The sequence below is a fragment of the Bos javanicus genome, chromosome 13, assembly GCF_032452875.1.
Source record: "Bos javanicus breed banteng chromosome 13, ARS-OSU_banteng_1.0, whole genome shotgun sequence".
NCBI lineage: Eukaryota > Metazoa > Chordata > Mammalia > Artiodactyla > Bovidae > Bos > Bos javanicus.
The window spans coordinates 25,860,654-25,875,312 of record NC_083880.1 but is presented as its reverse complement, the minus strand read 5'-3'; the positions used below and the strand labels follow the sequence as shown (position 1 = coordinate 25,875,312).

At 38.6% G+C, this 14,659-nt stretch overlaps 1 protein-coding gene and 1 non-coding gene across 2 annotated transcripts in view; one reads left to right on the top strand and one right to left on the bottom strand.

Moving 5' to 3' along the window:
* ENKUR (enkurin, TRPC channel interacting protein) overlaps positions 1 to 12,871 on the top strand; it is a 38,471-nt gene extending 25,600 nt beyond the window's left edge. The window contains exon 5 of the mRNA XM_061436036.1: positions 9,654 to 12,871. Coding sequence (XP_061292020.1) covers positions 9,654 to 9,830 — 177 coding nt within the window. The 3' untranslated portion in view covers positions 9,831 to 12,871. The remainder of the gene's footprint in view (positions 1 to 9,653) is intronic.
* Positions 333 to 439, bottom strand: LOC133259961 (U6 spliceosomal RNA). Its single transcript, XR_009740625.1, has one exon. It is a non-coding gene; the product is annotated as a U6 spliceosomal RNA (small nuclear RNA).
* Positions 12,872 to 14,659: the final 1,788 nt, after the last annotated feature.

Genomic DNA, 14,659 nt, shown 5'->3' with positions numbered 1-14,659 from the left:
CAAGACTTTTATCTGAAGCATTTAAAATATTTGGGGGATATGAACACAGTTGCTCAATCATCTTTAGAGAGTATTTAGTAAGCATCTACTTATATTCTTCTAGAGTCATCCTGTCTCTTATAGAGGTAAAAATAGTACTTTATTCCTTGTTTTGTTACTGTGAAAACTTTCTACAAAACAATTTCTAGTGACCTTTTTAAAACAGAAAAAAATATATTTTTACATTAGTTTCTATCAAAAAATGGATTCATATGCTGTTATAAATTCTTAACATTTTATCTGTCATCATAATCATCAATAAACATTTATTTTTTATTTATTTATTTATTTTTAAAAATATGGAATGCTTCACAAATCTGTGTGTCATCCTTGCACAGGGGCCATGCTAATCTTCTCTGTATCATTCCAGTTTTAGTATATGTGCTGCCGAATCGAGCACCAATGAACATTTATTAAATACCTGTTCTGCATAGAGTATCCGGAGAGGGCAATGGCACCCCACTCCAGTGTTCTTGCCTGGAGAATCCCAGGGATGGAGGAGCCTGGTGGGCTGCTGTCTGTGGGGTTGCACAGAGTCGGACATGACTGAAGCGACTTAGCAGCAGCAGCAGCATAGAGTATCATGCTAAGCCCCAAGAGTCATAAGAAAATTTCTGCTCTGAATAATGTTGTGATTTAGTTGATGAGAGGTGCTCTGTATATGTGTACATACAGAGATATGTGTCTATGTATAGATCATGTTTTATAAGGTTCCCAGGCATGAACATCCACTGCGAGATGTAGGTAGGTCTTTAGCTGGGCCTTAAACTACAAAGTAAGAGAGTATCCCACTGGACAGGAGTGGCCTGCGGGCAGGAACCAAGTCTCTCTGTGGTCAGCAGTCTCTGCATTGTCTAACCTGGTGCCCGGTGTAAACCCGGATGATTAATAATAGTGCGTTGGAAAGAAGAAGGGAGGACAGGCAGGCAAGAAGGCTGGCAGACGTGGCTGCCTGTCACTTTCAGGAAGAGCTCTGCTCTTGGTTCCGTCCCTCCCTCTTACTCTCCTTTCTTCCCTCCTTCTTTCTGACTCTGCCATTCTTAAAACTTATGTGCTTTTGTGAAAGCCATTTTGTATCTAAATAATGCTGAAAGATAGGAAAAGAGAGGAAGAACTTCCCTGGGAAGGAAAAGGCTCTTTGCTCAGGCACCTCCATAGTAGATCAGCAAGCCTTGGCTTCCTAATGTGGTCATGCCGTTTCTTTGCATACACTCTGATGGACAGTAGCTGACCCCACCTTGGATGCCTTGTTAGCCTGAGTAGTGTAGCTGCCATGGTAACAAAGCCACTGGCTCTGTTTCTAACAAGCCCTGAACACTGCTCCCTCCCCTGGTTGAGCTGTGTGTCACTCTGTGACAATATGTTCACATGTCCCCGAGTAGGATTCATTCTGCTTGTTCTTTAGAATTACAGTCCCATTATCCAGGAAGGAATCATCTGGCCTAAAGATTCCAAACTTCTCATTTCCCAGGTGAGGATATAAAATGCAAATATATTAAATGGGCTCTTTTGTTCATCCATCCATCCATTCATCTCCTGAACATCTACCATGTTCCAGGCCTTCTACCCAGCCCAAAGGATACCATTATGAGCAAAATAAATGTGGTCCTTACTTTCAGGGAGCTTGGAGTTTGGCTTACATTTGCCCTGGTTCACACAATTAACAACTAGCTAAAGAGGGGCAGCTTCCCTGGTGGCTCAGTGGTAAAGAATCCACCTGTCGATGCAGGAGATGCAGGTTTGATCCCTCAGTCGGTAAGACACCCTGGAGGAGGAAATGGCAACCCACTCCAGAAATCTTGCCTGGAGAATCCCATGGACAGAGGAGCCTGACAGGCTACAGTCCGTGGGCTTACAAAGAGTCGGATAGGACTGACCAACTAAACGACAGCAACAAAGAGGGACTAAAGGCACATCCACCAGTCCCCGGGGAGGTGTTTTCTCACCACATAGCACACACGCGCACAGAGTATAACAGCGGGAAGCTCTATCCACCAGGGATTCAGAAAACATGCTGGACAGGGATTCTGAAGAGAATTTACAAAGGAGCTACTTACAGAGGTGAAGCAGCGCTAAGGGAACCAGTGGGGAACATTGAGGCACCCAGGACTAGGGACAGTGGGAATCACCACCACCCTAGGCTGGAAAGACAGGGGCTGGAAACAGCATTACCAGAGCCAGGTGGGAGCTGGAGCCTGGAAGAGGGGTCCCTGATGGGCATTGTAGTCACAAATGGAAGGGCCAGTCGTGTCCAGGTGACATCGAGGAGGGGGAAGAAATGCCCCAAGCTCACTTTCCTCCCACCAGTGCCCTCCGTGGCTGAACTCAGGCAGTGGCTGGGGGCAAACACTGGGGAAAGAGCAGCCCACAGGGATTAATACTCTCCCCCCTAACGCCTACCACCTAGTTACAGAGCAGAGCTAGAAAGTAAAAAACGGATGGGGGTGGGGTGGCAGCAGAGGAGTCTGGAGCTGAAGACACTTTTTACTATTTTGTGACAGCTTCTCCCTATATGAAGTTTCCCCAAAATTAACAACATTGCTTCAGTATCAGACCAGAAGGAAGGAAAATTAAGATATAAAAATAAGGGAAAATCAGGTTTGCTGCAGTGCATAAAAGATTTTTTTTTAGATGAAATAACTAAAAAACAGCAAAGAGGTTATTTCAATACAATCTGAAATATTAATCACATTTAGTTCCCATACCTAGCAGTTGACTTTGAACCAAATGTTATTGTACAAACTAGAATATAAAGCAAACTCTCCTTTAAAAAGAAATACTGTGAAACGTATAGCTGCTGTGACCACAAGTAATAGGGAAATATCACCCAAGGAGCTTTGAAAAAAACCTTTGATATTTCAAAGTGTATAAATACATAGATTTCACCTCTGCAGTGGGTACCCCTGTAGAGCACTCTGGAAACACATTTCCCATTTCATAATGAAAGGCTATGGAAAAATATAACTCTTTTGAAGACTTCTTTTTGGAATACTTCTCAAACACTATTAAGAACTGTGTTTAACTCATCCCCCTCTTTTTAAAATTTAAAAGATATTTTTCCTTCTGTCTTTTTTCTTGATGTAATCTCTCTCAAGAAATGTTCAACATCTGTAGCCTTTTTTCTCAACAAATCTTCTCTATAAATTGTGTCCAATCCTGTAGTCATTTTTATCTTAACATGGAAATAAACCACTTTGTCCCCTGAAAAGTTTACAAGATTGTACTTTGAGGGCTTATTATGAAGGTATCGTTATATAAGACAGTTCTAATTCCCTCATAAATCTAAATGTATAGCCATGCTTTTTAAGGACTACATTTTCTTTCTTTTTTATAATCAATAATTTTAAATTATGCCACTCTTGATCTCTGGCTCAGCTCAGCTCAGCTCAGCAAATTCGCTCGGTCGTGTCCAACTCTTTGCGACCCCATGAATCGCAGGCCTCCCTGTCCATCATCAACTCCCGGAGTTCACTCAAACTCATGTCCATTGAGTCAGTGATGCCATCCAGCCATCTCATCCTCTGTCGTCCCCTTCTTCTCCTGCCCCCAATCCATCCCAGCATCAGAGTCTTTTCCAATGAGTCAACTCTTTGCATGAGGTGGCCAAAGTACTGGAGTTTCAGCTTTAGCATCAGACCTTTCAAAGAAATCCCAGGGCTGATCTCCTTCAGAATGGACTGGTTGGATCTCCTTGCAGTCCAAGGGACTCTCAAGAGTCTTCTCCAACACCACAGTTCAAAAGCATCAATTCTCCGGTGCTCAGCTTTCTTCACAGTCCAACTCTCACATCCATACATGACCACAGGAAAAACCATAGCCTTGACTAGACGAACCCTTTGTTGGCAAAGTAATGTCTCTGCTTCTGAATATGCTATCTAGGTTGGACATAACTTTCCTTCCAAGGAGTAAGCGTCTTTTAATTTCATGGCTGCAGTCACCATCTGCAGTGATTTTGGAGCCCCCCAAAATAAAGTCTGACACTGTTTCCACTGTTTCCCCAGATGCCATGATACTAGTTTTCTGAATGTTGAGCTTTAAGCCAACTTTTCACTCTCCTCTTTCACTTTCATCAAGAGGCTTTTTAGTTCCTCTTCACTTTCTGCCATAATGGTGGTGTCATCTGCATATCTGAGGTTATTGATATTTCTCCCGGCAATCTTGATTGCAGCTTGTGCTTCTTCCAGCCCAGCGTTTCTCATGATGTACTCTGCATATAAGTTAAATAAGCAGGGTGACAATATACAGCCTGGACCTACTCCTTTTCCTATTTGGAACTAGTCTGTTGTTCCACGTCCAGTTCTAACTGTTGCTTCCTGACCTGCATATGGGTTTCTCAAGAGGCAGGTCAAGTGGTCTGGTATTCCCATCTCTTTCAGAATTTCCCACAGTTTATTGTGATCCACACAGTCAAAGGCCTTGGCATAGTCAATAAAGCAGAAATAGATGTTTTTCTGGAACTCTCTTGCTTTTTCCATGATCCAGCGGATGTTGGCAATTTGATCTGTGGTTCCTCTGCCTTTTCTAAAACCAGCTTGAACATGTGGAAGTTCATGGTTCACATATTGCTGAAGCCTGGCTTGGAGAATTTTGAGCATTACTTTGCCAGCGTGTGAGATGAGTGCAATTCTGTGGTAGTTTGAGCATTCTTTGGCATTGCCTTTCTTTGGGATTGGAATGAAAACTGACCTTTTCCAGTCCTGTGGCCACTGCTGAGTTTTCCAAATTTGCTGGTATATTGAGTGCAGCACTTTCACAGCATCATCTTTCAGGACCTGGAACAGCTCAACTTGAATTCCATCACCTCCACTAGCTTTGTTCGTAGTGATGCTTTCTAAGGCCCACTTGACTTCACATTCCAGGATGTCTGGCTCTAGGTGAATGATCACACCATCACGATTATCTTGGTCATGAAGATCTTTTTTATACAGTTCTTCTAGGACTTCCAATACCATGTTAAATGAAAGTGGCGACAGTGGGCATCTTTGTTTTATTCCTGATCTTAGAAGAAAAACTTTTAGCTTTTTACCATTGAGTATGATGTTAGCTATGGGCTTGTCATATTTGACCTTTATTATGTTGAGGTATGTTTCCTCTATGTGTACCTTGTTGAGAGTTTTTTAATCATAAATGGAAGCTGAATTTTATCATGCTTTTTCTATATCAATTGAGGTGCTCATATGATTTTTATAATTTATTTTACTAATGTAGCATATCACATGGACTGATTTGTGGCTGTTGCACCCCTAGAATAAACCCCACTTGATTACAGTACCAGCATAACTTGTCTTATTGTACTTCGTTTTATTGTGCTTCACAGACATTGAGATTTTTACAAATTGAAAGTTTGTCATAACCCTGCACTATCATATGATGGTTAGCATTTTTTAGCAATATAGTACTTTTTTATTAAAGTATTTGTTTTTAAGACATAATGCTATTGCACACTTAATAGACTATGATATGGTGTGCATGTGTGTGCTCAGTCGTTCAGTCATGTCCGACTCTTTGTGACCCCGTGGACTATATAGCCCATCAGGCTCCTCTGTCCATGGAATTCTCCAGGCAAGAACACTGGAGTGGGTTGTCATTTCCTCCTCCCTAGATTCCGACCCAGGGTGTGTTGTTTGTTTTATTGAAGTGGTCTGGAACCAAGTCTGATATATCTCCAAAGTATGTTTGTATATGGTTCTTTTAATGGATTGTTAAATTCAGTTTGCTAATATTTTGTTGAGGACTTTTGCATTTATGTTCCAAGGGATATTGGCCTGTAATTTTCTTTTCTTGTGGCACCATGGTCTGATGTTGGTACAAGGATCATGCTAGCCTCATAAAATGAGTATGAAAGAGTTCCCTTCTCTTCTGTTTTTTGAAGAGTTTGAGAAGGATTGGTAAAATTCTTCTTTGAGTGTTTGGTAGAATCCACTGTCTGGTCTTGAACTTTTTATTTGTTGGGAGGTTTTTGGTTACTAATTTAATCTTCTTAATAGTAATTGGTCTGTCCAGATTTTCTCTTTCTTCATGATTCAGCCTTGGTAGGTTGTATGCTTCTGGCAATTTATCTGTTTCTCCTAAGCTTTCCATTATGTTGGCATATAATTGTTCATAGTAGACAACATGATTCTTTGTATTTCTGTGGTATCAATTATAATATCTCCCCTTTCATTTTTGATTTTATTTATTTGAGTCCTTTTTTTTCTTGGTGAATCTAGCTAGAGCTGTGTTAAATTTGTTCATCCTTTCAAAGAACCAGTCATTATTTCACTGATCTTTTCTATTGTCTTTTTAGTCTCTATTTTATTTATTTATGCTCTAATCTTTGTTATTGCCTTCTACTAACTTCGGGCTTTGTTCTTCTTTTTCTGGTTCCTAGAGGTGTAATGTTAGGTTGTTTATTTGGGGTTGTTCTTGTTTCTCAAGGTAGGCATTTATTACTATGAACTTCCATTTTTGAACTGCTTTTGCTGAATCTTATAAATATTAGTATATTTCCGTTTTAGTTTCATTCAAGGTATTTTTATTTATTTTTTTTCTCTAATTTTATTTTATTTTTAAACTTTACATAATTGTATTAGTTTTGCCAAATATCAAAATGAATCCGCCACAGGTATACATGTGTTCCCCATCCCGAACCCTCCTCCCTCCTCCCTCCCCATACCATCCCTCTGGGCCGTCCCAGTGTACCAGCCCCAAGCATCCAGCATCATGCATCGAACCTGGACTGGCAACTCGTTTCCTACATGATATTTTACATGTTTCATTGCCATTCTCCCAATTCTTCCCACCCTCTCCCTCTCCCACAGAGTCCATAAGACTGTTCTATACATCAGTGTCTCTTTTGCTGTCTCGTACACCGGGTTATTGTTACCATTTTTCTAAATTCCATATATATGCGTTAGTATACTGTATTTATGTTTTTCCTTCTGGCTTACTTCACTCTGTATAATAGGCTCCAGTTTCATCCACCTCATTAGAACTGATTCAAATGTATTCTTTTTAATGGCTGAGTAATACTCCATTGTGTATATGTACCACAGCTTTCTTATCCATTCATCTGCTGATGGACATCTAGGTTGCTTCCATGTCTTGGCTATTATAAACAGTGCTGCGATGAACATTGGGGTACACGTGTCTCTTTCCCTTCTGGTTTTCTCAGTGTGTATGCCCAGCAGTGGGGTTGCTGGATCATAAGGCAGTTCTATTTCCAGTTTTTTAAGGAATCTCCACACTGTTCTCCATAGTGGCTGTACTAGTTTGCATTCCCACCAACAGTGTAAGAGGGTTCCCTTTTCTCCACACCCTCTCCAGCACTTATTATTTGTAGACTTTTGGATCGCAGCCATTCTGACTGGTGTGAAATGGTACCTCATAGTGGTTTTGATTTGCATTTCTCTGATAATGAGTGATGTTGAGCATCTTTTCATGTGTTTGTTAGCCATCTGTATGTCTTTTTTGGAGAAATGTCTATTTAGTTCTTTGGCCCATTTTTTGATTGGGTCGTTTATTTTTCTGGAGTTGAGCTGTAGGAGTTGCTTGTATATTTTTGAGATTAGTTGTTTGTCGGTTGCTTCATTTGCTATTATTTTCTCCCATTCTGAAGGCTGTCTTTTCACCTTGCTAATAGTTTCCTTTGTCATTCAAGGTATTTTTAAACTTCTCTTTTGGTTTCTTCTTTGACCCATTGATTGTTCAGTATCATGTTGTTTAATCTCCACCTATTCATGAATTTTCTGATTTTTTTCATATGGTTGGTTTCTAGTTTCATACCACTGTGATCAGAAAATATATTTGATATGATTCAGCCCTCTTAAATGTTTTAAGACTTGATTTATGACATAATATATGATATATTCTGGAGAATATTCTATGTACACTTGAGAAGAGTATGCTTTTTTAGTCATTTGGATGGAAAATTCTTTACATTTCTGTAAAATCCATCTGATATAACCTGTCATTTAAAGTCCTTCCTTACTGATTTTCTGTCTGGATGATCTTTTCATTAATGGAAGTAGGGTATTAAAATTCCCCTTCTATAATCATAGTGTTGTCTGTTTTTTGCTTTAAATTTATAATATTTGCTTTGTATATTATGATGCTCCTACGTTGGGCTTCCCTTGTGGCTCAGCTGGTAAAGAACCTGCCTGCAATGTGGGAAATCTAGGTGCAGTCCCTGGGTTGGGAAGATCGCCTGGAGAAGGGAAAGGCTACCCCCTCCAGTATTCTGGCCTGGAAAAATCCATGGACAGTATAGTCCATGGCATCTCAAAGACACAACTGAGTGATTTTTACTTCACTCACTTCACATGTTGGGAACATAAATATTTACAGATGTTATATACTCTTGTTGTATCAACCGCTTTATCATTATGTAATGCCCTTTTTCTCTTACTACAGTCTTACTTTTAAAGTCAGATTTTTCTGACATAAGTATATCTACCCCAACCTCCTTTTGGTTTACATTTGAATGAGATATCGTTTTCCATCTGTGTGTCAGGGGTCATAATTTCAGGGCAATATTCCATTTTGTTTTTACTTTCCATTTTTGTGTAAATAACATGATTGGTATACCCATTGTGAACAATAGAAAGCATTAATTTATAAAATTTCATTGCATGAGTTCAGTCAGTTTGATCATTTTGTCAGTGGGGTTTCTAGTGCATTGTGATAAGAAATAATAACTAAGCAGAGATGGAAATAACCATTATTGTTCCTAAAGAGATTCCTAATTTTGAATTTGTTGGTTTCTGAGAACATTAAACATTAACTACCTTATTGAATTGGTGGCTCAGATGGTAAAGAATCTGCCTGCAATGCAGGAGACCTGGGTTCAATCCCAAGTTGGGAAGATCCCCTGGAGAAGGGTATGGCAACCCACTCCAGTATTCTTGCCTGGAGAATCCCCATGAACAGAGGAGCCTGGCGGGCTGCAGTCCATGGGGTCGTAAGAGTTGGGTTTGACTGAGCGACTAAGTGCACACACATACCTTATTGAATTAGCATGACATTTCAGTCATTTGTAGAAGAGATTAATGGAAAGTATAGATCTCTTAACTATGTGGAGGAAGAATTCTTCCTGATATTGAAAACACATAAAAGATCATCTCTTGTTAATTTGAATTTCATCATTTTATACCATTCCATTTAGTCGAATACAAGAAAACATGTCCATGTATGTCAGAATCTAGTGTTTTGATGATTTCTCTGTTGAACTAAAATTTTTTTAAGAAATAATTTCCTGTTCAAAAAAATTTTTTTTTTGCTTGGGGATATCAGTTCTAAGTTGTTTTTACCAAAGCATTTGCTAAAAGCTTAGTTTCATACCACACATAATTCCACATACATGTATTTGATGGTAAAAACAAGTACAGTAAGATTAAAAACAAAGAAAATAAATACTCCCAATGGGAAATGAGCACACAATCAAGGATAGGGTTTGGCCTCTATACAGTCTGTCTTGTTACTATGGCCAAGAACTTGATAAACACATATCATTTTTTAGTTATTTTTGTCAGTTTTCTTTACCTGTTTACATTTTTCCTCCCAGTGCAATTTTCTTTGTGATTTACTCTGCTCCTGTGGTTTGCTTTGGTATATACAGTTTTCTTTACGATTTGCAGGGGCTGAAAAAGAACTGGGAAGAGGTGCATAAGGAGTTTCAGTCCCTCTCGGTCTTCATTGACTCCATACCAAAGAAGATTCGCAAGCAGAAGCTGGAAGAAGAGATGAAGCAGCTGGAGCACGACATTGGTGTCCTTGAAAAGCACAAAGTCATTTATATTGCTAATAAGAAATAGTGGATTTTAAAAAATAAAATCATTTTAGCACATGGAAAAAAAACACAGAAAACATAAAAATGAAACCATAAGTTTTTTCAAGGAGGAAAATACTATGAAGAAAAAGTCTTTACCAAAATGCTTAGGCAGTTTTTAAAGAATAATTGGATTATTTACTTACATAGAGAACACAATTTTTTTTTACTAGCATCCGGGTTTCCTTGTAACCTGATTAAAATTTGATTTTAGATTTTCCAGTTCTATAGCATAATTCATTATAATTATGTACTTGTTTCAGATAAACATTCATTTCTGGGCCCTGAAAAAGTCAGCACTTAGAACTTCACATTTTTTTCTTCACTGTGTTAATGCAAGAAACACAAGGTTAAAAACTGTAAAGTATTTTGAATTAGAAATAACTGTGTACTCTGTGTACTTTTACTACTCTGAAGTGTTTTCGACATGTTCCAAAGATCCACAAATTACATGTATTCTCTGGTAGCCTGTGTCATTTGCAGCTATTCACACATATTAATATTTTCAATATCCATAATGTTATATAGGCTGAGAGGCTTACATTTGAAGGAAGAAAAATTAAGAAAATAACATAAAATCAAGGAGAAAACTTATAAATTGCATCACTGAGGATTGTTAAAGAGAATCACCTTCTTTCTGACATTCGACTTTCAAAACCTGTTATTCTAGGTGCCTTATATTCCATAATTTACTATATGTATTTCACTAATATGGGATATTACTTTTACTTTCTGGCTTTCTCTATTTTGTGAATTCTAGTATTTCTGTTTGTAAGGTTACATAATTTATTAAGCAATAAGTTTATGTAAGTAGAGCTGTCTTCAACTCAAATGAGCCTATAAGTATCCGAGAAGGAAAAATATTATTTATGAAATCTTAAATTATAGAAATTTGGTAAAATATATGAAATTACAAAATATCAGAGCAATAACAATTTCTACTACTTACACCGATTTTTATTCTACAGACAACACCAGGGGGAAAAAATGACAATTTTTTTCAAGCTTTTTCACAAGCACAGAATTTGGGAGCATTGTAGAAAAGCTTACTTTAGTTAAAAATTTTTATATACAAATATTTTTGAAAACACTGTAAAATTTTTGTCACATCTGTGTATAGGCATCATTTCTTTATTCCTTTATTACCTTAGGACAGATGTAAAAAAAATATATAGCTGACCCTTTAACCATACAGGGGCTAGGGGCACTGATCCTCCACCCAGTTGAAAATTTGCATATAGCTTATAGTCAGCTTTTTGTCTACTTGGTTCCTCCATGTTCGTGGTTTTGTACCCTCAGAGTCCACCAACCACAGATCATGTAGTACCGTAGTGATTACTATTGAAAAGAAACCACATGTAAGTGGACCCACACAGTTCAAACTCATGTCATTCAAGGGTCAACTGTATATGATAAATTCTCACTTATCTAGAATTTTCTTCCTTTGTAAAACAATAATACACCATTGTCTGGGGACTTCCCTGGCCATCCAATGGTTAAGACTCACTGCAGGGGTCGTGGGTTCAGTCCCTGGTTGGGGAAGTTCGGCATGCTGTATAGTGCAGCCAAAAAGAAAAAAGAGAGAGAGAGAGAACTCCATTCTCTGTATACACCACATTTTGCTTATCTATCCTTCTGTAGATGGACACTTGATTTGCTTCCATGTTTTAGCTGTTGTAAATAATGCTGCTATGAACACGAGTGTACAAATATCTCTTCAAAACCCTGCTTTCAATTCTTTTGAGTGAAAGTCTGAAAGTAGATTTGCTGAATCATATGGTTATTATATTTTTAAGTATTTGAGGACCTATCATACTCTTTTTCATTGTTGCTCTACCATTTTGTTGTTTTTAGCCGCCCAGTCATAACCAACTCTTTGCAACCCCATGAACTGCAGCACACCGGGCCTCCCTGTCCCTCACCATCTCCTGTAGTTTGCCAAAGTTCATGTTCATTGCATCAGTGATGCTGTCCAGCCATCTCATCCTCTGATGCCCTCTTCTCCTTCTACCCTCAATCTTGCCCAGCATCAGGGACTTTTCCAATGAGTTGTCTGTTCGCATCAGATGACCAAACACTGGAGCTTCAGCATCAGTCCTTACAGTGAATATTCATTTTACCTTCCCACCAATGCTGTACAAGGGTCCCAATTTTTACACATTCTTGCCAACACTTGTCTTTTCTGTTTTTTGGTAATCGTCATACTACCACTCCCACTAATAGTTGGGAGGTGTTACCTTATTTTAGTTCTGATTTGCATTTCTCTACTGATTAGTGATGTTAAGTGTCTTTTCTTGTGCTTATTGTTGTGTGTGTTTTGTGTGTGTGTTCAGTCGTGTCTGACTCTTTTGGGACCTCATGGACTATAGCTCACAAGGCTCCTCTGTCCATGGGATTTCCCAGGCAAGAACACTGGAGTGGGTTGCCATTTCCTTCTCCAGGGGATCTTCTTGATCACAGGAAACAAACCTGTGTCTCCTGCCTTGCAGGTGGATTGTTTACTGCTGAGCCATTTGTATATCTTCTGTGGAGAAATGTCTCTTCAAGCCCTTTGCCCATTTTGTAAATTGGGTTGTTTGGTTCTCTGTTGTTGAGTTTTATGAGTTTTCTGTATATTCTGGGTATTAATCCTGGGTCAGATATAAGATTTGCAAATATTTTCTTCTATGGGTTACCTTTTTACTTTATTGATAGAGTCTTTTGATATACAGAAATTTTCCGTTTTCATGAAGTCAAATGTGTCTGTTTTTTCCTTTGTTACCTGTGCATTTGGTATCATATCCAAGATGGTATCACTGCCAAATCCAAAGTTGTAAACATTTTATCCTACACTTTTTTCTCCCAAGAGTTTTATTGTTTTAGGTCTTACATTTAGGTCTTTGATTCATTTTGAGCTAAGGTTTATATATGATGTTAGATGGGATCCAGCTTCATTCTTCTGTATGTGGATATCCAGTTTTCCTAACACCATTTATTGAAAAGTCTGTCCTTTCCCCATTGAGTGGTCTTGGACCCCTTGTCCAAAACCCCTTGTCCAAAATATCACCATATATGTAATGTTTTATTTCTGGGTTCTCTATTCTATTCCATTGGTCTATATGTCTGTTTTATATGGTATCACACTATTTTTATTACTGTAGCTTTGTAGTAAGTTCTTAAAATTGGAAAGTGTTGAATCTTCCAGTTTTGTTCTTTTGTGAGATAGTTTTGGTTAGTCAGAATGCTATGAAATTCCACGTGAACTTAGGATAGTTGCTTCTATTTCTGCAAAAAGGTCAAAGGGATTTTGATAGTGATTGAATCTGTAGATTGGTTTGCGTAGTATTGACTTTTTAGTTAAGCCTTCCAATTCATGAACATGGGATGTGTTTCCATCTATTTTAATTTCTTTCAGCAACATATTTCAGCAATAATTTTCATTGCACAAGCCTTTCACCTCCTTGGTTAAGTTCATTCCTAAATCTATTGTATGCTATTGTAAACAGAATTGTTTTTGTAATTTCCTTTTCAGATTGTTATTTTTGGTCCGTAGAATACAATTCACTTTTGTGCATTGATCTTATATTTTGTTGCTTTGCTGAGTGCATTTATTAATTATAATAGTTTTTTCTTCTGTGTATTAAATCTTTAGAGTTTTCTATATGGACTGTCAAATAATCTGCAGATAATTTTACTTTTTCCTTTCCAATTTGGATGTCTTTATGTCTTTTTCTTGCCTAATTACTCTGACTAGAACTTCGTGGGCTTTCCTGGTGGCTCAGTGGTAAAGAATTCACCTGCAGTGCAGGAGATGCAGGAAACGCAGGTTAGATCCCTGGGTCAGGAAGATCCCCCGGAGTAGGAAATGGCAACCCACTCCAGTATTCTTGCCTGGGAAATCCCATGGACAGAGGAGCCTGGCAGGCTACAGCTCATAGGGTCACAAAAGAGTCGGACATGACTTGGCGAATAAACAACAGAACTTCCTAATTCTAGTCAAACATCCCTACCTGGTTCTGGATCTTAAGGGAAAAGCTTTCAGGTTTTCATGATGATGTTCATTGTGTGTGCTAAGTCACTCAGACTCCTTGTTACCCTATGGACCATAGCCCACCAGGCTCCTCTGTCCATGGGATTCTCCAGGCAAGAATACTGGAGTGGGTTGCCATGCTCTCCTCCAGACCATCTTCCTGACTCGGGTCAAACCCTTGTTTCTTCAGTCTCCTGCATTGACAGGTGGATTCTTTACCACTAGCACCACCTGGGAAACCCTGTTTTTAGTATACAGCTTCCATTATGTTGAGACAAGTTCCTTCTATTCCTAGTTTGTGTGTGTGTGTGTGTGTGTTTATCCTGAAAAGGTGTTGTGAAGATCACTTTTTAAACTAAGTGATATCTCTCAAATGATCAGTGCATTCTATCCTAGTTACAAGCTATATGGGAAGAAAAATCATAATCAAAAAGGTATCTTGGCTAGAACAGAGCAAAAAAAAAAAATATACAAAAATCTCTTCAGTTAACAAAGCTCATTCATTCTCATTCAACAAATACTGTCTGCTACAGATGGTGACTGCAGCCATGAAATTAAAAGACGCTTACTCCTTGGAAGGAAAGTTATGACCAACCTAGATAGCATATTCAAAAGCAGAGACGTTCCTTTGCCAACAAAGGTTCTTCTAGTCAAGGCTATGGTTTTTCCAGTGGTCATGTATGGATGTGAGAGTTGGACTGTGAAGGAGGCTGAGTGCTGAAGAATTGATGCTTTTGAACTGTGGTGTTGGAGAAGACTCTTGAGAGTCCCTTGGACTGCAAAGAGATCCAACCAGTCCATTCTGA